Source organism: Archocentrus centrarchus, chromosome 4 (assembly GCF_007364275.1).
Source record: "Archocentrus centrarchus isolate MPI-CPG fArcCen1 chromosome 4, fArcCen1, whole genome shotgun sequence".
NCBI lineage: Eukaryota > Metazoa > Chordata > Actinopteri > Cichliformes > Cichlidae > Archocentrus > Archocentrus centrarchus.
In genome coordinates this window covers 26,605,778-26,628,389 of record NC_044349.1, presented here as the reverse complement: position 1 = coordinate 26,628,389, position 22,612 = coordinate 26,605,778, and the positions used below count along the sequence as shown (strand labels likewise).

Below are 22,612 nucleotides of genomic sequence, written 5' to 3'. Positions count from 1 at the left end.
GGGAGCTCCATTAGAGAAACGCACCGTTTGCATTACTATGTAATGGACAAGTTATGAGCCTATGACCGTGCATTGGTGATTCTAAATTGCCCATAGATATGAATGTGAGTGTGAATGGTTGTCTGTCTCTCTGTGTTAGCCTTGCGACAGTCTGGAGACCTGTCCATGATGTACCCTGCCTCTCGCCATATGCCAGCTGGGATAGGCTCCAACCCCCCCCCCCCCCCCCCCCCCCCCCCCCCACGACCCTGAATTGGATAAGTAATTTTCACTTAAGATTCTGAGACAGATATTGGTATAGTCTGTTGGGGATGGCTCAGCGGGGCTTGGCGTAGACCTTAAAAGGGTACGGTGTGCGAGTGGCTCCAGTGATTCCTTCGGTGCTCAGCTCAACTCCATCCAGGGTGGAAAAATGAAACTTCTGAAACAAACTGACAAAAAACAGGAAGAGCTCCATCCTTGCCAGGCCCTCACCAAGACATACGCGCCTTCCTGGGAAAATGAACATGACTCTATTTATCACTCTGTCTAACCAATATCGCAATTACAATTTTAAATGTTAAAAGGTTACCTGCAGAGAAAGGTAAAAATGCTTCCTTCCTCACCAACTTGCCTTCAGCATCTAGGAAATGTTCAGGATTGAATGTGTCTGGAGTCTCCCATTCATTCTTATCAAACAGCACAGAAGTCAGGTTAGGCATCACAGAGGTCCCCTGCACACAGAAGACAGCAGTCAAATATAACTAGGCAATATTTATAAGAGTAAATAAGATAAAAATTAACATTATCTTCATAAAAGAGACAAAGAAGCATGCCTGCCACCTCAAGCAAAGCCTTGTTGACAGCAAAACACTTTCTCAATGCTCATGCCATTAAGTGGGTAATAACACGGATAACCGTAGAAAGTATTTTGTTGATGTATAGCCTACGTATTTAGCATGTAATATAAAAGCAGACTATTTCTAATCAGAGTAGAACAGATGCACCTTGGGTATGAAGTAACCACCCAGGGTTGTGTCCTTGGTGGCCATCCTGAGTCCATTAAGTGGAACAATGTTTCCCATCCTCTGGATCTCATGGATAACGGCATCAGTATAAGGCAGGTTAGGCTTGTCTGCCATTGTAGGCTGACGGGTCTGTCCGATCACTCTGTCTATCTCTGCCTGGACTTTGTCTAGGAGGCAAATTATATTTAATTGTTAATTAATAGGTATCTGTGTCATATAATCATTTGAATCCTTGACCTGTGCCGACACCATTAAAAATTAGTCTAGTTTGAACCTACCCTGGATGTCAGGGTTCTTGATAAGATAGATGAGTCCCCACTGCAAAGTCTTTGAAGTGGTTTCACTGCCAGCCAGGAACAGATCCAGACAGCACAGAACCAAGTTTTCTTCCTCAAAGCCCAGTTTACTGTTTCTGTTGTGCTATCAAGAAAAGCAGGAGGTCAAGCATGCAGTCAGTTACTAAACAGAATTATTTTATTTTGTAAATGTAAACACCATACTTTCTCCTCTATGAGGAAGCTGTCAATGTAATCTTGTGGGTTGTCAGAGTCCAGATCCAGCTTGTGTTTCTCGATCTCTTCCCTGATAGATGCCTCCAAAGATTTGGAGCTGCTGAAAATGCGATTGTGAGGCCCGGGCAGGTGTTTCATCAGTGCTGGGAATGCATCATACAGCTATTAGGGGAGGAAATAAGAACGTATTCAATGGTGGTTTACCTCACATAATTCTCTACACTTCCAGTAACACATTAACCATTCTACATTTTTGATCTGCACCGGTCATCTCAGTAACACACTCATTTGAATGTGTATCAAGAAAGTTCATCTTAATTCTGGTTTTATGGTTGGATTTGGGCTACATTTGCATCTTACTAGAGCCCATATGGAGCCTTCCAGATATGCCATCTCAGTCAGATTCCTCAGCATGTTCTGGAAGTTGTGGTCACTGTAGTCAAATCGTCTCCCAAACACTATCTGGCAGATGATGTTGGCAACGGCGTTGTTTAAGAGCGGCACTGGGTCAAACGGCTCACCTGGAGAAAGGAAATGTCTTCAGTCACAGTACACTGAGTGTGTTTTGGTTATTGTGATCTCTTTTCTGATAACCTTTCTCCTTTTCCATTGCGTCCTTCAGATATTGACTTTCATCACAGATACTCTGCTCCACGGACCCCTTAGCCAGACCAAAGGTGCGTAATGTAGCAATGGCAAAGTGTCGCTGTCTCCTCCACACCTTTCCATTGCTGAAGAAAAGACCTGCTGAAAGAGAAAGAAAGCAAACATTACTCGGGTGTGGCTCAGAAGGTGGTTTGACTCCTTCTGCAGTGATGTGCTGCAGGGTGTATCGTAAGGTTTTGTGATTCACCTGAGTTCCCTGAATAAATTCTGGTCACCATTGGGCTGTAAGGACGGTCCACAAAATTGTCGGCTTGCTTTACTAAAGCTTCCTTCACCATCTTCCACCCGGACACAAACACCGTTTTGTGCCTTCCCAGACGTATGCAGAACACATTCCCATAAAAATCAGCAAGCTGTGGATGCAGCAGTAGAGAATAAGCAGCCTATTGTGTGACATGTGATTCTGATAAGACGCATATTTCAGCTCAATCTGCTGTTAAGATCTGTATCTGTAGGGACTTAACATTATTTTAGCAAAGTGTGAAATATGAACAGTTTGTTAACTTTATTCTTAATGACCTCATCATGCTGAAGGAGTGATTGTATGTTAGGAGTATGTTAACTAAACAGCTATTTCTTTGAGTCACGCTGAGGCTGCTCAAGTGGACTTTTAAGAAATGTGTACAGCATAATATGAAAATTCCTTGATGGTGTCAGCTTACCTTGGTTAGGTAAATATGAGGCTGTTCAGAATCAATACTGAAGATATTTCCTAAAACAGGGAGAGCAGGAGGTCCTGGAGGAAAGCCTGGTGGATCCTTCTTTTTAAGAAAATGTAGAAAATATGCTACAAGGAGACCAGCAAAAATAAAAAGCAGCAGTCCCTTTAGATTAAGCCAAAGAAACAAATCACATAGCCGCATCGTGAAGGAGAGCCAGAGAGGAGAATCAACTGAGTGATCAGGACCTCTTGCTCCATCATTCCTTACTAGTTAGAAATGGGCTGGAACACTGCTGACTCACAACTTAGGTATATATAATGACACTGGGTCTATTATCACAGATGACGCTGAAAAAATAAAAATCCCAAACAAGCCAAACACAGAGACCATGGCAAAAACAAGTGCAGCTTCAAGAAACATGTTTCCAAGACAAGACGCTGCAATGGAATTAAACATTAAGTCATCTTTTGTTCAGAATATCCAAATAAATGACATCCCAACACAATGATGGGATAACAAAATTTTGATTTGCCAAGAGATTATGTAAGGATTGTGATATTTTAAGGTTTATAAACATTTTACTTTAAGATCAAAAAAGTTCATAAAGGATTATTATATATTCTATCTATATATACTGTCTACTTGGGTGGATCTGTGTCTCATACAGGATGATACCAGAAGGTGGCACCAACATTTTTTTTTAATGTTGACATTGTTGATCTGAAGTCTTTATGTAAAATACATTAACTGCTCTCAGATAAATGGATATAAGAGGAAAGAACCTGAATAAAAACACAAATAATAAATACTATATTTGCAGTAAAATGCACTGGTACTGTACTTGTATGACACTATTCTACTTTAACTGAGCAGCAAAAGCACTTTCTACTGCAAACCTCCTTCCCCCCAGTCACACACATTCTTATGTAACCACTGAATTAAACCAGGTTTATGGCACGGACCACCTCAGCACAGACCAGCAAAAAAAAGTTATGAATACACTTTATTACAATGAATTTACTTCAAATTACATGGAAAAACTGCTTTGTTTTTCTAATCTTGTGTATGATTGTTTTAAATTTTGTAGTTAATGCCATTAATGAAGGAATATCCTTGAGTGAAAATACATAATAACACACTGAATCAAATGTACAGAAAAAAGAAAAAAATCATTTATCATGAAAAGGATCTGCTGATCTGCTGAATAGATGGACAAAACTTACTATCTCTGTGATTGGTCGGGTGAATGTTTTGAAGATGTCATTATTACCTAAATTCTTATATTTATTTCAGTCCATTCCTCTCCCTCCTCCACAATCCTTTTTTTCATATGTGAAAAAGCATTTTTCAAACTTTATATGGATCAATAGACACCCTAGACTGATGTTAAATTTGTTATATTTACCTTACGATTGGGTGGGGGGGGGTTACAACTGCCGAACCTTGAGTGGTATTACTGGGTTTCACAGATTAGGGCTGGGATGTCTTTGATAATAAATCTCCTCCCTCGTGGGTCACAATGGAATCATATTTGATCAATATGCCCCTTAACTTGTATATATATTCTGCAAATAAGAATAAATTAATCACACAAATGAAAAATCCTTTTCTTAAGAATACTTTAAGAGTTTGGTTTGTCACTGAGGCATACCTGGGGGAGGGTCCCAGATTATCACGTTTTTCTCCCATTTTTGGGAATGATAAATTTCAACCAGGTAAAGCGGATGCAGGATTTAAACTCTGGGCAATGTTGAGTATAGCTAAGATAGCCGATCTTTATAATGATAGCTCACTTTTAATGTCATTTAAAGAACTTAAGTCTTTATCTGCAATACCTCCAAAACACTTTTTTAAATACTTGCAATTATTTGGAGCAGTCAGGATCACAGCTTGGACTTACCTCCTCTTTCTCTTTTGGAGGAAACAGTAGTGAACTCGTTGTACTCTAGGGGGCAGGTCTCTCTGCTATATAATCTCTTTGTAAGTCACTCGCTAGAATCGTCAGACAGCCCTCTGCACTCCTGGCGGATAGATTTGCAGGAGGATATATCAAAGGAAGGCTGGTCCAAAGCATGTCGTTTTGTTCATTCTCAAACTATAAATGTGAACTTACAGTTACTGCAATATAAATGGCTAAACCGTTTGTATATTACACCAGCTAGACTGCACCGTTTTAATGTAAACATCCTTGATACCTGTTTAAATGTAAGCTTTTGAAGGGATCGTTGTTCCACTGTGTATGGGAATGCACCTTAATATTAGCTAATATTAAGAGAGGATTAAGAGAGGATTTCAACCCATCTAAAAATATGAGAGCATTACTGAACATTTGTCTACTTGAGGCCAAACGATGTATAGCCATAATGTGGAAAAATGAGAAAATTTGCACTGTTGCTCAGTGGTTGAAAGGAATGTGTCTGCATCTGGCCCTGGAAAGGATAAGTTACACACTTAAAAATAAGTTAGACATTTTTTGGGAAATTTGGAACTTGTTTTATGTTTCCTCGGAGATACTGATATCGTAACTGATGGCTGGGAATGTGATGGTTAATAAAAGCGAGGTTTTTTTTTTGTTTTTTTTTTCCCTCCTGGGGTTGTTGTGAGTTTTGGTTGTTAGGTCGTTAGGTTAATTTTTGTTCGTTTTGTTGTGATGTGTTGTAATGTTTGTAAAAAAGCACAATAAAAAATATGTTATAAAAAAAAAAAAAATGATCATAAATAGATTTTTTCCCAGTCTTGTCTGTTACACAATGATTAAATGGAAAATGACTCAGTGAGATGTTGCATAACTCAGCGAGCCTTGGCATAAACCTCGAAGGGTTCAGGTACACGTGTAATTCCAGTGATTCCCTCTGTACTCAGCTCGACTCCATCAGGAACAGAGAAAGTGAACTTCTGCAGGAGGCCAACAAAAAACAGGAACAGCTCCATCTTGGCGAGGCTTTCACCAAGACACACACGCTTCCCTGAGGAGTTCACAAACGCATACACGTGTAGCTGTGGATGATTTTTTTTTTTCTTTGTTAAGTTATGCTAAAACACAAGCTATGATGTGGGCTGTACCTGCAGAGAAAGGTAGGAATGCTTCTCTCTTTACAAACTTCCCATCAGCATCTAGGAAGTGTCCTGGGTTGAAGGTATCTGGAGTTTCCCATTCAGTCTTGTCAAACAGCACAGATGTGAGTATGGGGATCAAGGTTGTGCCCTTAAAAAATAAAAATCCACAGGATCACAACAAGGTAGACTTCAACAACACTTTATGCAGCAAAATAGCTTTGTATCACATGCACCTTGGGTATGTGGTAACCATCCAGGGTTGTATCCTTGGCAGCAATCCTGAATCCATTGAGAGGAACAATATTTCCCATTCTCTGAATCTCGTGGATGACAGCATCAGTGTACGGCAGATTTGGTCTGTCAGCCATGGAAGGTTGGCGGGTCTGTCCAATCACGCTGTCTATCTCTGCCTGGACTTTCTCTGTGAAAGGGAATTAAAGGACTTCAGCTTCAGTCAGATTTCTACACCTTGAATTGCATGTCTCTCTGTTACCATGGTACCATGTTGAGTGGCACCCAGCTGCAACAGCTTTTCTCTGTGTGTGTGCGTGCGTGTGTGTGTGTTCTCTGTTGCTGTTATTCTTAACTGCTGACACCTTTGTTACTTTGTTTTCCTTGCTCACAATGTAACATTGTTTACACACAGGACCAACTCTTGGCGCTAAGTATACCACTGTTACTGAATGGAACACAAGCCTAGGAGGAAAAACAGGGCTGCAGAGCTGGAACCAAGCAACAACTCTGAGGATACACGAGGGGGTGCTGATAAGCTCCTGGCCTTGCTGTCTGTTCCAGCTGTCATCATTGGGAATGTGAGGTCCTTGGGCAATAAAAAAAAAAGGATGATTAAGATTAAGAAAGAAACCTAAAAACTTGGCTGAACTCATACTTCTCGGTTCACAGTGTGACAATACCTGGTTGCCGAACCTTTTGGACCGAATATTGAACCGATAGCTGTTGGATTGCATCCATACTTCTTGCTGAGGGAATTCCAATCTATTGTTGTTACTGTTTACATTCAACCATTAGCTGATCCAGTGTGACATCACTCACGCCACGTAGAATGCATGCTAACCCAACATTTTAATTTCCCCATTGTGGGACTAATAAAGGTATTCATTATAGTTAATACTGTGAGTGAGAGTGCTTGACTTGCCGAATGAAAGTGCTTTGTTTTTGTTGATGTTACTGTAGCATTTGGTTAAAAGTAAATATGTCCTGGCTATTTTAAAGCTCCTTGTAAGGCCCAGCACATCACCCACCCTGGATATCAGGATGTCTGATAAGGAAAGTCAGAGCCCACATTAAAGTGGTGGCGGTTGTTTCCGTTCCAGCCAAGAAAAGATCTGCAGAGCACATAACCAGGTTGGTCTCAGTGAAGCCCAGGTCAGATTCTTTGAGCTGTATAAACATGTGGAAAAGACAAATTTGTCAATGACAGAAAACGTTAACTTATAGAATGCAATATGTGCAATGTAGTGTCCACATACATTGTCCACTTTAATAAGAAAAGCATCAATATAGTCTCGGGGATTGTTGCAGTCCAGGTCCTTCTTGTGCCTGTTTATCTCCTGCGTGATGAAGTCTTTGACTTGGTCAAAATGGCTGAACATTTTGTTATGAGGACCTGGCAAATGCTTCATCACTCTGGGAAATGATTCATAGAGCTTGTTGGGAAAACAAATGATAAGAGACATTTTATTCAAAGTATCATGCTGACAGCCTAGTACACTGCTCAAAAAAATAAAGGGAACACTCAAATAACACATCCTAGATTTGAATGAATGAAATATTACTTTGTTCTGTACAAAGTTGAATGTGCTGACAACAAAATCATACAAAAATCATCAATGGAAATCAAATTTATTAACCAATGGAGGCCTGGATTTGGAGTCACACACAAAATTAAAGTGGAACAACACACTACAGGCTGATCCAACTTTGATGTAACGTCCTTAAAACAAGTCAAAATGAGGCTCAGTTTTGTGTGTGGCCTCCACATGCCTGTATGACCTCCCTACAACGCCTGGGCATGCTCCTGATGAGGTGGTGGATGGTCTCCTGAGGGATCTCCTCCCAGACCTGGACTAAAGCATCCGCCAACTCCTGGACAGTCTGTGGTGCAACATGACGTTGGTGGATGTTGTGAGACATGATGTCCCAGATGTGCTCAATCGGATTCAGGTCTGGGGAACGGGCGGGCCAGTCCATAGCTTCAATGCCTTCATCTTGCAGGAACTGCTGACACTCCAGCCACATGAGGTCTAGCATTGTCCTGCATTAGGAGGAACCCAGGGCCAACCGCACCACCATATGGTCTCTCAAGGGATCTGAGGATCTCATCCCAGTACCTAATGGCAATCATGCTACCTCTGGCGAGCACATGGAGGGCTGTGCGGCCCTCCAAAGAAATGCCACCCCACAGCATTACTGACCCTCTGCCAAACCGGTCATGCTGAAGGATGTTGCAGGCAGCAGATTGCTCTCCACGGTGTCTCCAGACTCTGTCATGTCTGTCACATGTGCTCAGTGTGAACCTGCTTTCATCTGTGAAGAGCACAGGGCGCCAGTGGCAAATTTGCCAATCCTGGTGTTCTCTGGCAAATGCCAAGTGTCCTGCACGGTGTTGGGCTGTGAGCACAACCCCCATCTGTGGACGTTGGGCCCTCATACCATCCTCATGGAGTTGGTTTCTAACCGTTTGTGCAGACAAATGGACATTTGTGACCTGCTGGAGGTCATTTTGCAGGGCTCTGGCAGTGCTCCTCCTGTTCCTCCTTGCACAAAGGCAGAGGTAGCGGTCCTGCTGCTGGGTTGTTGCCCTCCTACGGCCTCCTCCATGTCTCCTGGTGTACTGGCCTGTCTCCTGGTAGCACCTCCAGCCTCTGGACACTACGCTGACAGACACAGCAAACCTTCTTGCCACAGCTCGTATTGATGTGCCATCCTGGATGAGCTGCACTACCTGAGCCACCTGAGGGTTGTAGAGTCCGTCTCATGCTACCACGAGTGTGAAAGCACCACCAACATTCAAAAGTGACCAAAACATCAGCCAGAAACCATAGGTACTGAGAAGTGGTCTGTGGTCCCCACCTGCAGAACCACTCCTTTATTGAGTGTGTCTTGCTAATTGCCAATAATTTTCACCTGTTGTCTATTCCATTTGCACAACAGCATGTGAAATTGATTGTCAATCAGTGTTGCTTCCTAAGTGGATAGTTTGATTTCACAGAAGTTTGATTTACTTGGAGTTATATTGTGTTGTTTAAGTGTTCCCTTTATTTTTTTGAGCAGTGTAGTTAGAGAAGACAGATCCCACACTCATACCACAGTGTTTTTTCTGTGTCATGTTCTGAAAGAAGTCAATTATTTAGACTTACCGTACCCCATATGGAACCCTCCAGCTGAAGAATCTCAGACAAATACTTCAGCATCAGCTGGAAGTTGTGATCACTGTAGTCGAACCTTTTCCCCATCACAAGCTGGCATATGATATTAGACACAGCATTGTTGAAGAGCCCTGCTGGGCTAAAAAGTTTACCTGAAGAAGAAGAAGAGACAACTGTTAAAAAGGTTAAAGGTCACTCTTGGCTGTTGCCACTACTTGTGCAGGGGTATGTACTGTACTTATGCTCCACTTAATGTAAAGGACCTTTCTCCTGCTCTATCTCCTCCTGCAGGTATCGGATCTCCTCACAGATACACTGTTCCATGCGGTTTTTGCCCAGGCCAAAGTTTCGTAAGGTAGACAAAGCAAAGCGTCGTTGTGCTTTCCATTTTTCACCATTACTTGCAAACAGGCCATCTAAATACAAACATGCAGATTCAGAAGTTAATAATTTATAACAAACATTTTCAGCACTGAATGAGAAGGAATAGAAAGTAACTTCTATACCCGAGGATGTAGAATAAAACCTGTTGGCCAAGGCACTGTATGGTCGATCTGCAAAAATGTCAGCTTGTGTCACCAGAGCTTCCTTCACCATCTTGTATCCAGAGACAATTACGGTTTTATCCGAGCCGAAGCAGAAACTGAACACATTCCCGTAGACTTCAGCCAGCTGCAGACAACACAATGAGCACAATAACACAAAGTAGATTGATAATAAATGAACTATATTTTATTGGTAAAATGTTATTTTTTTATATTTTATATTTTTTCATATTTCACCATAGCAGTTTTTAATCACAATTGCTCTGTATTATTCAACACCTACTAAACCACTTTCCGTTATCTTACACTTCAGGAAAGCTTATTTGAAATCTAGGCTTTTTTTTTTTTTTTTTTTTTTTTTTATCTCACGTATGTGTGTTACAAATATTACTCCAAGCTGAAATCATGCAGCTATGTGTTGAAGCATGTGTTTATTTAATTACTTATACTATCTTAATTAATCTGTCCAACTCAAACAGCGACCGTGCTTATCGCCTCTTAAAACTCTACATTTCCTTTCTCTGTACCTGGATAGTACCTGCCTGCAGCACCAAAGGACTCCATCTGTCCTGCCCTAACAGCAGCACCTGACGTTTGGCTCTCCTCCTTGGTTCGCGTCATCATGTATGCCTCGTATTCAGTATTGTGGTGTATTCTGGGGTGTTTAACGAGGTTTGTTGTGTTACTGTACCACAACTTCTCACTGTTTTCCCACAAATAGTTTGCGGCTTGGCTACTTATGGAGGTGAAATATCCATACGTGACCATTTGCCATTGTGTCTATGTTTGAGTGAGCGAGCAGTAGCAGCACGCTGCTACGCATTACACATTTACCAGGCGGAAGAAAAAGTAGTTCCCATCATCCCATCTCATTTAGGCAAGATCTCAATAATTTAGTTACTTTCTAACGTGTTCTTGATAAGATACATTATCTCAAATGACTGAAGTACTGAAAGTATCGATACTTGGGTCTGAGAATCGATTTCAAAGCATAAAGGTCTGGTATCGGAAGTATGATATTTCAGTATCGATCCGCATATTACTATCATTAACCCTTGTGTATATATCGCCTCAGTTTCCCTCTGTTCTTTGTTGTGTTGTCCCTTCTCAGTGGTGTGCCTGTCTGTGTCCTGTAGTAATGGTGAGATGACACTTCATGAAGCACTGAAGCTTTCCATTCAATCAGTGAACCCATGGGTCAAAGCTTCACGGTGCTTCATTTGCTCTACTGTGCCAAGAAGTGGAGAGTCAGTGTAAAACGCCTAAAAATGTGTCTGGTCTCTGGAGCTTGAAAAAAGGCGACTGGACTTCTTTTTGTTTCTTGAAGACGTTTCACCTCTCATCCGAAAGGCTTCTTAACCAAATGGTGGAGAGACCCAGGTATTTAAACCCCTGTGGGCGTAGTCCCCTGGAGGTGGTTATGACCCTCTATTGTTCATGTGCGTAAACACATGTGCCCAGGTGGGAAGGGGGGCGTGGGTCATTTCAATCAGTGGTTTCAGTTGAAACCAATTTAGGACTTTGCTCTATTGTTTCATGTGGCCTATTGAGGTCACTGGAACAAAGGTGTGAATGGGGGTTGAGACGTCTGGGAAGGGAGCTCAGGACAGCACTGTAAGCGGGGGAAAGTTGGTGACGTAATCCACCTCCTCTGTTCGATGATGGTTGTTCACAGTGGACATAGATGGCTTCTTTCACTCTTTCAAACCATGTCTTCCCTGTCCAAAATGTGAACATTGGCATCCTCAAAAGAGTGCCCTTTCTCCTTCAGATGCAGATGTACAGGTGAGTCTTGTCCTGTCGAGGTGGCTCTTCTATGTTGTGCCATTCGTTTGTGAAGAGGCTGTTTAGTTTCACCAATGTAGAGGTACGAGCACTCTTCACTGCACTGGACAGCATACACTACATCGCTGATCTTGTGTTTGGGGGGTTTGTCCTTGGGATGAACCAGTTTTTGCCTTAGGGTGTGACTTGGTTTGAAGTATACTGAGATGTCATGCTTGGAGAAAATTCTTCTGAGTTTCTCTGACAAGCCTGACACATAAGGGATGACGATGTTCTTCCTCTTGTCCTTCCCATTCTTTGTAGTTTGTGTTTGGCCTTCATTCCTGTGCATCTTAACTGATTTCATGAAAGCCCAGTTGGGGTAACTGCATGTTTTGAGGTATGTGTGTTCCTTTTGTTTCTCTTCTGCCTTAGAGGGAACACTTTCCGCCCGGTGTTGTAGGGTCCTGATCACCCCAAGTTTGTGTTCCAGAGGGTGGTGGGAGTCAAAGAGGAGATACTGGTCTGTGTGTGTGGGCTTCCGGTAAACTTCAATGTTGAGGCTTCCATCTTCCTCGATAAGCACCGCACAGTCCAGGAATGGTAACTTGTTATATCTGGTGTCCTCCCTGGTAAAACGTATGTATTTATCCACTGAGTTGATGTGACGAGTGAAGGCTTCTACTTCTTGGGTTTTGATTTTGACCCAGGTGTCATCTACATATCTGTACCAGTGGCTAGGTGCCATCCCTTTGAAAGAACCAAGAGCTTTACTTTCCACTTCCTCCATGTAAAGGTTGGCTACAATGGGAGACACTGGGGAGCCCATGGCACATCCATGTTTCTGTCTGTAGAATCCATCATTGTATTTAAAATATGTTGTGGTAAGGCAGAGGTCTAAAAGTGCACAAATCTGATCTGGGGTGAAGCTGGTTCTGTTCAGTAAGGAGTCGTCTTCCTGTAGTCGTCTTCCTGTAGTCGTCTTCTGGCGGTCTCCACTGCCTCAGTTGTGGGTATGCAAGTGAAAAGTGAAACCACATCAAAGGACACCATGGTTTCATCTGGATTCAGTACAAGATTCTGGACCTTGTTTGTAAAATCTGTGGAGTTTTCAATGTGGTGGGGTGTGCTGCCAACAAGCGGTGATAAGATGGTGGCGAGGTGTTTGGAAATGTTGTAGGTGACCGAGTTTATACTGCTGATAATGGGTCAAAGTGGGACTCCTTTGTGGATCTTCGGGAGTCCATAAATGCATGGAGTAGTTTCTCCAGGGTACAGGCGGTAGTAAGTGGGGCGGTTAATGGCTTTTTCCTTTTCAAGTTGTTGCAGGCAGCAAATGACTTTTTTCTTGTAGTTGCTTGTGGGATCACGTCTCAAGACTTCATAAGTATTGTTGTCACTGAGGAGTGTAGTAATTTTGTTGTGGTAATCTGATGAATTCAGAACAACCGTGCACCTCCCCTTGTCAGCTGGCAGTATGGTGATGTTTTGATCCTTACTTAGGGCTGTGTTGGCCTTCTTCTCCTGAATGGTGAGGTTGGATGGAGGAAGTCTTGCACTGGAGAGGGTGGCTGAAACTTTCATCCTGATCTGTTCTGCTTCAGGTTGGGATAGTTTGTTATTTCTTATAGCGGTTTCTGTTGCTGTGATGAGGTCTACTATGGGAAGGTGTTGTGGGGCTATGGCAAAGTTGAGTCCTTTGGCTAGCACATTTTCTTCTGGTTTGGTGAGGACCCTGTCTGATAGGTTCTTCACCCACTTCTCTTGGTTTCCATTGCTTATGGTGTCGTCCTGTTTGTTAACAGATGAATGGTATGCCTTGGTTTGCAGAGTTTGAAATTTACGTAGTTGTCTTTCCTTGCCTTTGATGTGTTGTGCGAGCTGGGCTTTGTCCACAAATGTAAAAACTTCTTCTACGATGGTGTGAGGTAAGAGGGATGAGAGTTTCTGCTGAGTCTGGTGGATTTTGTTCTGGAGTGCATCTATGGTGAAATGGACCTGTCTTATCCTTTCACTCAAAAGGTGGTTCTGTGCTCTCCATAGAATTTGATCAGCTCTATGTCCTTTTACTGTGGACCCAAGGTGCAAACTCTTGGGAACCAGTCTGGACTGTCTGCATCTCAAGTTGAAACGAAGGTGGTTCCTGTAGTCTGCTAGCTTTCTTGAGTCCCTTTCATACTCCTGCACCAATTGAAGGGTGTTCCTCCCAAAGTGCAAGGCAATATGTCTGTGTAGATTCTCAGTCATCCAGGTCATAGTAGTCTCTGGAGCTTGAAAAAAGGCAACTGGACTTCTTTTCTAGAGTCGCTTGCAAATCTCGTGAGTCGCGGGTTGCGGTTTTTTGGGCTTGTTTTTGAACGTGGAGTTGCTTAGTTGGGCTTGACTTTCTTTCCGAGTGAAAGTCCTTGAATATCTCTGGGCGCCCTATAATAAAGCAAAAGACGAGTGGCAGGTAGTTTGTCCCTTCCAAGCCCCCGTTTCCTGTTTATCGCTCCTGCCCAAGTTGACCGGGCGCACACCCAAACAGACACTTATAACAGCCCAGAGTGAGGAGGCAGCGCAAGAATGAGCTCCAGTAAGTGGGGAAAATATAGAAAAAAATATAAAGAGTGGGAGAAAGAGAGTGCACTTACAGAATAGATCCGAGCTCAGATGGGAGACAGTGGTGCTAAAAGTGGGTATGCACTATATGCAATGCATAGGGGACCCGCACAAGAGGGGGGCGCCAAAACGATGCGACCAAATTATTTCTCTAGTCGCATTTTCTGTATTTAACAGCTGTGCATGTGATATGATTAGTAACAGAGGAACGGCGCTGATTAGGTACCCCTGTGCTCCTTCACCTCCCCTCTTTCTGTCCCCCCCCCCCCCAAAAAAAAAAAAAAAGTGTGTCCGCATACACCTCTGAAAGTAGCTGAGGTCCTAATGGGAGACGTACCAAAGGCATTCCCCAGATTTTGCAAGTGCGAAATATGTGCTCACCATGCTGATTTAGTTCAACATGGTGATACAGAGAAGCACACACACAAAAACTGCACACCCTTCTCTTCTAGGCTAAGAACCATGGGTCTTTACTGCTCCAAAACACAATGGGACAAATTGTGACTCAAAGTACGGACGTGACCGGTTCTGAATGACGGCTTTACAGCAGACAGCTGCACCAACTCTTGTCGGTATGCAGTACCGCCGGAGAATCTTTTAGTGGTACGCAGTACCGGACCGTACCGGCTTACTTTCACTGCTGACTGTACATCCATCCATCCAACCTTGGTCGTGCCACACAAACTCTGAATAACATTGGGTTACTTAACATGATCCCTGGTTCTTTGATAACAGAATGAGGTTTTTCACTGTGGGAATCACCTTGGCGTGACCAACTATCTTGGACTGACTCACCTCTGAACAAAGCCCAGGATGTGGCCATACCCCTAGTAGAATGAGCTCGGAGCCCAGAAGGGGAATGAGTGCCCTTTCAGCTATAGGCCAGAGTTATAGCCTCTGGTGCCTGTCCTTGTGTGTGTGTGTGTGTGTGTGTGTGTGGGGGGGGGGGGGGGGGGGGGGGGGGGGGGGGGGGGGCAGGAAACAAACAGCTGATCTGACTTTCTGAATCCAGCTGTTCTGTCCACATATGTTCCCAAGGCCCGCACAAGGTGTTAAGCCTGCGCTCCTCTACAGAGGACAAAGGAGGGGGGTGAAATTAGATGTTAGATTCAACTCATTGTCACTGTGCACACAATGAAATGATCATTCGAGATCACTCTTCTAGAGACGAGCATCTGCGGTCATGCAGCCAGAGACAGGCGCTACCGTTAGGCAATGTGGTTTAAGTGTCTTGCCCAAGGACACAACGCAGCGCAGGGACAGGGGCTTGAACCAGCAACCTTCCGGCTGCAAGGCGAGCGCCTTAGGGACAAAGGCCGGGTTCGGCCTCAAGCATGCTTTAGTAAGACCAGGGGCCAACTGCAAACAATAGGGGTGAATGGACAAAGCCTGTAACTCACTAACTTGCTTGGCTGTAGTTAGAGCCAACAATAGAGCAGTTTTAAGTGAGAGAAACTTCAGCCCCACCGCCTCGATCGGCTCGAAGGGGTGGTGGGAGAGTGCATCCAAGATGATGCCATATGCCATAATGGGACCAGTGGCCTTGAGACTGGGAGCTTATGGCGTGCCCCCTTCATGAAGCAACATACAAGAGGGTGCTGACCAACAGGTTTATCACCCAATCCCACATGGCAGGCCAAAATAGCTGCCAAATAGACCTTTATTGTGGAAAGGGCTTTTCCTCTGTCTATCAAATCCTGAAGAAAACAGCGCCTCCACCACAGAGCACTGAAAAGGGATAACCTACGTTTCATAGCACCATTCCTCAAAAACACATCATTTACCACTGTAAAGAGAGCGTGTAGAGGAAGCTCTTGGATTCTGAATGGTGTAAATAACCTTCAGAGGCAGGCCTGCAGCATTCAAATTCGACCTTTCACAGGCCAGGCCCAGAGAGCCACCCGGTCTGGGTGAGGATGAAATATTTCCCCTCACGCCTGAGACAGGAGGTCCCAGCGGATGGGGAGCAGCCATGGTTTGTCCGCCAGAAACTGAATTATTTCTGTTATCTAGCGCTTTGACGGCCACCGTGGAGCTATTAAAATTTGCCACAGCCCCTGATCCCTCACTCTTATTAAGGTTGGGGAGATAAGGCTGAGAGGCCGAAAGGCATACAGCAGTGTGTCTGGCCATGTATGGGCCAGAGCGTCCGTGCCCAGTGGGGTGTCTGGGTCTGACAGGGAGAAAAAGAGCGGGCAATGTGTGTTTTCCTGCTGCAAAGGAGTGCTTGCCTCACAGCCTTGGGTTTCCTGCCTTGAGCTGCTGGGAAGACTGCGGTCCTGCTGCTTACCTCTGAATTTTAGCCCCATTCTGCCTACCCCTCACGGCTGCAGCTGCCGCTGTGAAGCCTACCCTGGGTATCTGGTGGGATTGTGGGTTCAATTTTCTGGGTAAGCAGAGATTAAAAGCTTCTCCCTCCTGCTTTCTGCAAGTGCATGTCTCTTTCATTTTCTCCAAGGCTGGGCCAAAGAGGCCCTTGGTTGGGTCATAGGCTGTGTCCATGACTTCAGCCTTCTGAGTATCTCCCAAGCCTGACAGGTTTAGCCATAAAGCTTGCTCACCTGAGACTGCAAGGCCCATTACACACCCACAACCTTGGACTGCTCCCCTGGAGGAGCATAGGATGAGATTGTTGACCACACAGACCTCATCCCAGAGGGCCGGGGTCAGAGACCCCGACTCCAGTTGACGGCCCATGTCCTCTAAAATCTCTGCCTGATAAGCTGACAGCAGTGTAACCGCATTAAGGGATCACACTGACTGTGCTGCATATTTGTACATCATTTGATATATGGATGCGGTGAGACGATCCATCTTACTGGGCAGAGAAATATTAGAAGAAGCTGAAACTGACCTGCGCTTAGGGTGAAGGTGATAAGCTATGGCGTAAGTTAACTGTCAAAAAAGTGTGTGCACAATTCTAACATTCGTATTCGTAATTGAGAAACTGTGCGGATTAGGATTGTTTTTCTGTGAGTATGAATCTAAAAGCTGTGAGTGCAAAGTCTTGTGAATACAACTCTAATTTCTTCGACTACGAACTCGTCCCTTCTGTGTGGACACGAATCCAAGTTTGTGGGTACGAAAAGTGTTGAAATGACAACCCCCCCCCCCCCATACTAACACTGGTAAACTGTGTGTGTGTGTGTGTGTGTGTGGCGGGGGCTGAGCACGGCTTGACAGGTCTGTCGCTTTCAGACGTGGTGTCATTCGAGCTTCCGTGGTTGGTCACACCAAGGTGATTCCCATAGTGAAACACTGAGCGAAATTAGAAAAAGAACACAAAGTTAGTCTAGTCAGTCCTTACCAGTGTTGTAGTAAAGGCCACCTAACCTGAGACCAAGAAAAGAGTGTATCGAGACCAAGTCCAGTGCCCCATGCTACATGACACAATAAAATGTGAAACATGATCAAAATCACTTCTCAAATTGATCTGAAAGAGCCACATTCCCATAAAAACACCTAAATATTAAATAAATATATCCATCTTTATTTAATACTTCTGGGTGACTTCCATCATTTATCACTAAATGTAAAACAATTATCCATAGTTCATCACAATAGTCTTTACTTTTCTCTGCCTTTCATAAACAATACATAAAGTTGTGTTCTTTTTAAACCAACAACAATATTTATAAAAATGGGTTCTATTTCAAAACCACAAAGCTAAATGTGTAAAACTGAAAAAATGGCAAATAATCATCAACATTAAGAACTAAAGCCACAAGTTTCTCATATACAGATTAAAGCTGCAGTATGTAACATTTTTTTTTTACATATTCGTCAAAACTGTTACCATGTTGCAACAGTATAGTATGAGACAGATAATCTGGGAAAAAAATCGAGCTCCTCCACCTCCTCCCTGAGCTACTATTGCCATCTGCAGAAATGCATCACTCCCAGTCAAAAACGCAATCAGAGCCAGGAGGAGGGTCTTAGCACTGTCAACTGCAGGGTTCTAGTCAGAAATGTTTTTTCAGCCAGGCGTTAATGCTAATTGTAAACTAATGCTAAATGCGCTCCCGCTTGTTAATTGAGTGACGGGGCCTACGTATGTAACTGGAAAGCACCTCTGAAGCCTAGGCAGTAATCACAGTCTTTGTGGAGGTGTATGTACATTTCTTGAGGTGCACGTCAGGTTAGGTTCAGATTTTTGGTTATGATTTTCAGTTATGTGCATAGGAACTCTAATTCAGGCCTTATTAGATCAATAGAATGATAATTTTTGCATATAATCCAGAAGTTACACTTAAATATGGATTGAATGTGTCCCTGAGTGCCGTTTCCTTCCACTAATGGATTTACAGAAATCACGTAAAAAGCATTCACAACAAAAACATAATCCAGATGTTTTAACGAGCAGCTGCTAAAAGCATTTCGAATATTGGCCCCCATGTTGTGAACGTAAACTATCACATTTTTTAACAACAAGAAGTGACATCATCTCGCTGGGAACTGTACTTTTTTTTTTTTTTTTCCTTGAAGGCCTTTCATAGCTCCACTGGTGCTGAAAACTAATGTTTGACTATGGCTTTCTGATGACAAGTAGGGCTGCAACTATCGATTACTTTAGTAATCAAGCATTCTATCAATTACTCCATCAGTTACTCAAGTAATCGGATAAGAAATAATTGTTTTTATTACCAATTCATCTGCAAATTTTAACTTCCTAACTGCAGATTTTTCTCTGTGTGAAACAAACAGCGGTGGATGGAACAATCGCTAGCAAACTGTGGTTATAGTGATCCATTCTGGTGACTGAAAGAAAGTAAGAAAAAAAAATAGCTGACATTCTCTGCACAACGCACACACACACACACACACACACACACAGCACAGAGCAGTGGAGGTGTGGAAAAACTTTTCCAAATGATGGAAATCCGTTGCAGTGCTTACACGGAGACACCTGAGCTGCAGAGTTAAAACTAAACATTGAAACGTCGAAGCAACAAATTTGCGTTGAGGATTTTTAATCAACTGAGTTTCTCGCGGAATTGTTGCAGCCCTAAAATTTGCATTCAATTTTCAATTTGTGTATCAAAATACATAAAGGTTATTTACCTTTCATGCTGGGATTTTTTTTTTTTTTTTGGTTGAATTGGAAACCTGAAATTTTCATTTGATCATCATTTTTCCTCTTACTTCTCCTTGGGTTCATTTCTTTTCTGTAGCCCGGGAAATCGAGCACACGCACGACCTAGGCAAGATCAAACGTGCACATTGTGCATGAAACTGCCCGTGGCCTGTGGTAGATTGCAAATTGCAGTGAAATGATACAAGCGCAAGTGGCAATAATAGCAGGGACCTAACTGTAGGTCGTGCGTGGTGTCAGCTGGGTGCGCTCCTGGGAGAAGGCAGAGAACCGCAATCTTTTTTGGACTTGAATCAGTATGTTTTGCATCTAATAAAAGTAAGGATATTAACAAATAAACTGGACAATATTCTGGCAGTTTAGTGATATTTCCACAGCTGTGGTCTTGACTGGTCTTGAAATAAAATGCAGAGACCTCAATGTCTGAGACTGAGACCGAGTACAAATGCGGTCGAGTCCATGACAAGACCGAGACCATCACAAAGTGGTCTTGAGACCAAATCCGGTCTCGAGTACTACACTTGTACCAGTACTCGTACTACACCTCTTTCTGCCTCTCCTCCCCTCTTTCTTCCATCTTTTTCCTTCTCTGAGTGAACTTCTCCCTCACTCTTTTCTCTCCCTGGAAACACAGCAGCTACACCTTTTCAGCTGGCACTAAACTGTGTTACAAACTTCAGGGACTTTGTGTGTTTGCTGATATTTGAGCATTTAGAAACGCTGCATTTTAAATTACCTGCAACAACCGCTTCTCCCTTTATTTTTGCTCATCTTCTGCAGCGCTAGCTAGATGCTGGCAACTTACAGACATCTGTACTCAGCCCAGTTTAACCCCTGAGTACAGTGCTATAAGTTATGTTTTTGCCTCTTTCATGTCTTTTTATGAGATAAGCCCCAGAGATGGATACGCCAGTATGACTGTCCCTCGTCCATTTAGGCTGAGTACGGTTTGATGTTTGAAGGCACGTGGTGACCGGAAATAAAAACTTCCCTCAGATATTAACCCTAAAGTAACGAGGCTGTTTTGAAAATGTAATGAGTAGAAAGTACAGACGTTTGTGTAAAAATGTAGGGAGTAAAAGTAAAAAGTTGTTCTTTTGGCAATATAGTGTAGCATATTAGAAAAAACATCTCACACCAATTCCTCCATAATGAAGTGAGAAACTGATAGTGATACACAAAGTGAATACTTCAAGTTATTGCTGTTAAAGGTGGTTCTATAAACTATTCAATATTGGGGTGGACTTAATCTTTCACACATGGCTTGTGCATATAAAGAAAATTACCTGTTTAAGTTCATCTGAAGTTGTAATTACCTAATTAAGACCTGCTGAGGACCTGATTATTTTGATTATGTCCTGATTATGTCAAACCTTAGAACTGAAAGAGTGTAATTCCTGTTATAGACAGTTTTCATAACCCTGACGATCTGTGTATGGGCTCAAAATTGTTTTTGGATTATTCCCTTCTTCCAGTGTTTCAGTAGAAATAACTTGTTTTTAAGTGTAACATGAACATCTCAGCTTCAGTCCTGATGATGAAGCAGTGCAGACACATAAGCACATAATATATCCAAACAAAAAAACAGTACAACAAATGACACTCAGTACTTATTATACTTAGTATAAATCAGTACCTCTGTAAAATAAATATCTGGGTGTTTCTTGTCCACAATCTGGAGATTCCCAAGAATGGGTAAAGCAAATGGTCCAGGTGGAAAAATCCTTGCATTCTTGTTTTTGAGGTAGTATGTTATCAGAAAAAGCAAAAAAATACAGAGCAAAATCCCCACAGTGCTCACCAAAAAGCAAGAAAACCACATTATTAAAGAGAAAACAGTGGCAGCTGAATGTCTGTATTCTGTCTGTTTTCCTCCCGGAAACCAATGGTTTGATAAGTCTTGGTTAAATCATGTTGTTATCCAGAAATTCAGGACAGACCAGTTATGAAAAATCTGATATTCAGTACTTGTCTGTACAAAGGTTGTTGTATTACCGTTGCACAACAACCTGTCCTCTAAGGCACACCCGAAGGCAGTTCCTTTGGGTGTGCATGATGAAATCTATTCAGGCTCATTGTCCTTGCACCTGCTCACAATGTACAGAAAGCACAGTGGTGTTGAAAATAATCTAGCAGATTAATTCTGCAGTTTTATATATATGAGTAGAATCTAGCTGGATAATTGTGGTATTTGAAAGCATCAGTTACATGAATGACCTTGGAGAAATCATATGTCATAAGGTGCCTGTGCTGTAAAAGTAAGAAATTTTTAATTTAAAGGTATAATCACCTGTTTGTATGAGGGCTGTAATATGTTTGTGTCGTGGTGTGCTGTGTGGCTGGAGCAGGTAGACCCCAAAAATGCAGGACTCACGAGCGAAACTTAACTGAAAGGGTGTTTATTGATTGTTCCTGATTGTTATTCTGTCACTGATAAAGTGGCCGAAAATGCACAAGGACGGAACAGGTTCATCACAATGTTGCGGCTGCGTGGCAGCGAGGAGTAGTCACATTTCTCCGGAGGTGAACGCCAGATTACGTCGGTTCAGAGCGGTTTCCGTAGCTGCCTTGTGTGCGCTTCTCAGGTGGACTTTGACATTGGTTTTTTTCCTCACTGAGACGTGTTCCATACATTTTTCATCATTCACAACAAGACACTTCTCTATTATTGGACTCAAAGAAACTCCATATGGGACTCTGCCGCTTTCTCGGCAGACCGCTGCCAGTACTTTGTGGACCAGCTCGGTGAGCGCAGCACGTACACAGCTGCCCAACAGCGATCCCAGCTTAAACTCGGAGAGCAGAAAGTGATCAATCCACAAGGCTTTTAAATAAAGTGACAAACAAGAAAAGGAAGGTCATTTTATCTCTAATTTTTGTTAGTTTTTGAAACTCACAATACAGTTTTAGTTAGTTATCATTTTTTCCTTTTAATTTTAGTTTTTATTTATTTCAGTTAACGACAATGTTTTTTCAATTTCAGTTTTTCATTATTTCGTTCGTTTTCGTTAACTATAATTACCCTGGTGCTTAGCACAAAGTTAGAAAACCACATTGATACAGTGAAAGAAGACAACAGCAGTTGAATGTCTGTATTCTGTGCGTCTTCCTTGCAGATGCCAGGGGGTTTATAAGCCTGTTTCACACTTGCTTGAATCACTTTGTTATGTAGAAGCTGAGATTAGACCAGTCATGATAAAGCTCATAAAGGATCCTTGGCTGTACAAAGGTGCTTGCGATATGGTGCTTGCATAACAAGCTGGCCTTCCATATACCTACAGTGTAAATTAACTGCAGTGGTGGCAAATGTCATCTAT

At 42.8% G+C, this 22,612-nt stretch overlaps 1 protein-coding gene across 1 annotated transcript; it reads right to left on the bottom strand.

Annotated features, from left to right (window-relative positions):
• Positions 1-253: 253 nt before the first annotated feature.
• Positions 254-21,126, bottom strand: LOC115778892 (uncharacterized). The gene is made up of 18 exons (XM_030727262.1): positions 20,932-21,126; positions 9,800-9,965; positions 9,557-9,709; positions 9,285-9,445; positions 7,395-7,571; positions 7,167-7,305; positions 6,138-6,325; positions 5,911-6,052; positions 5,643-5,813; positions 2,848-3,113; positions 2,373-2,538; positions 2,114-2,266; positions 1,880-2,040; positions 1,508-1,681; positions 1,286-1,427; positions 987-1,174; positions 572-713; positions 254-492 (listed from the first exon to the last, which is right to left on the bottom strand). The coding sequence occupies exons 1-18, from the start codon at positions 21,115-21,117 to the stop codon at positions 317-319; spliced, it is 3,051 nt and encodes a 1,016-aa protein (XP_030583122.1). The 5' UTR covers positions 21,118-21,126; the 3' UTR covers positions 254-316.
• Between the last annotated feature and the right edge of the window lie 1,486 nt (positions 21,127-22,612).

What these genes read in the sequence shown, in the direction of transcription:
- LOC115778892 (XM_030727262.1), bottom strand. Translation starts at nt 21,117, where the DNA reads ATGTGGTTTTCTTGCTTTTTGGTGAGCACTGTGGGGATTTTGCTCTGT. An exon ending in CAGATATTTATTTTACAGAG is followed by an intron (nt 9,966 to 20,931) that starts GTACTGATTTAT and finishes TGTTGTCTGCAG; the next exon opens with CTGGCTGAAGTCTACGGGAA. An exon ending in AATTTATTCAGGGAACTCAG is followed by an intron (nt 2,267 to 2,372) that starts GTGAATCACAAA and finishes TTTCTCTTTCAG; the next exon opens with CAGGTCTTTTCTTCAGCAAT.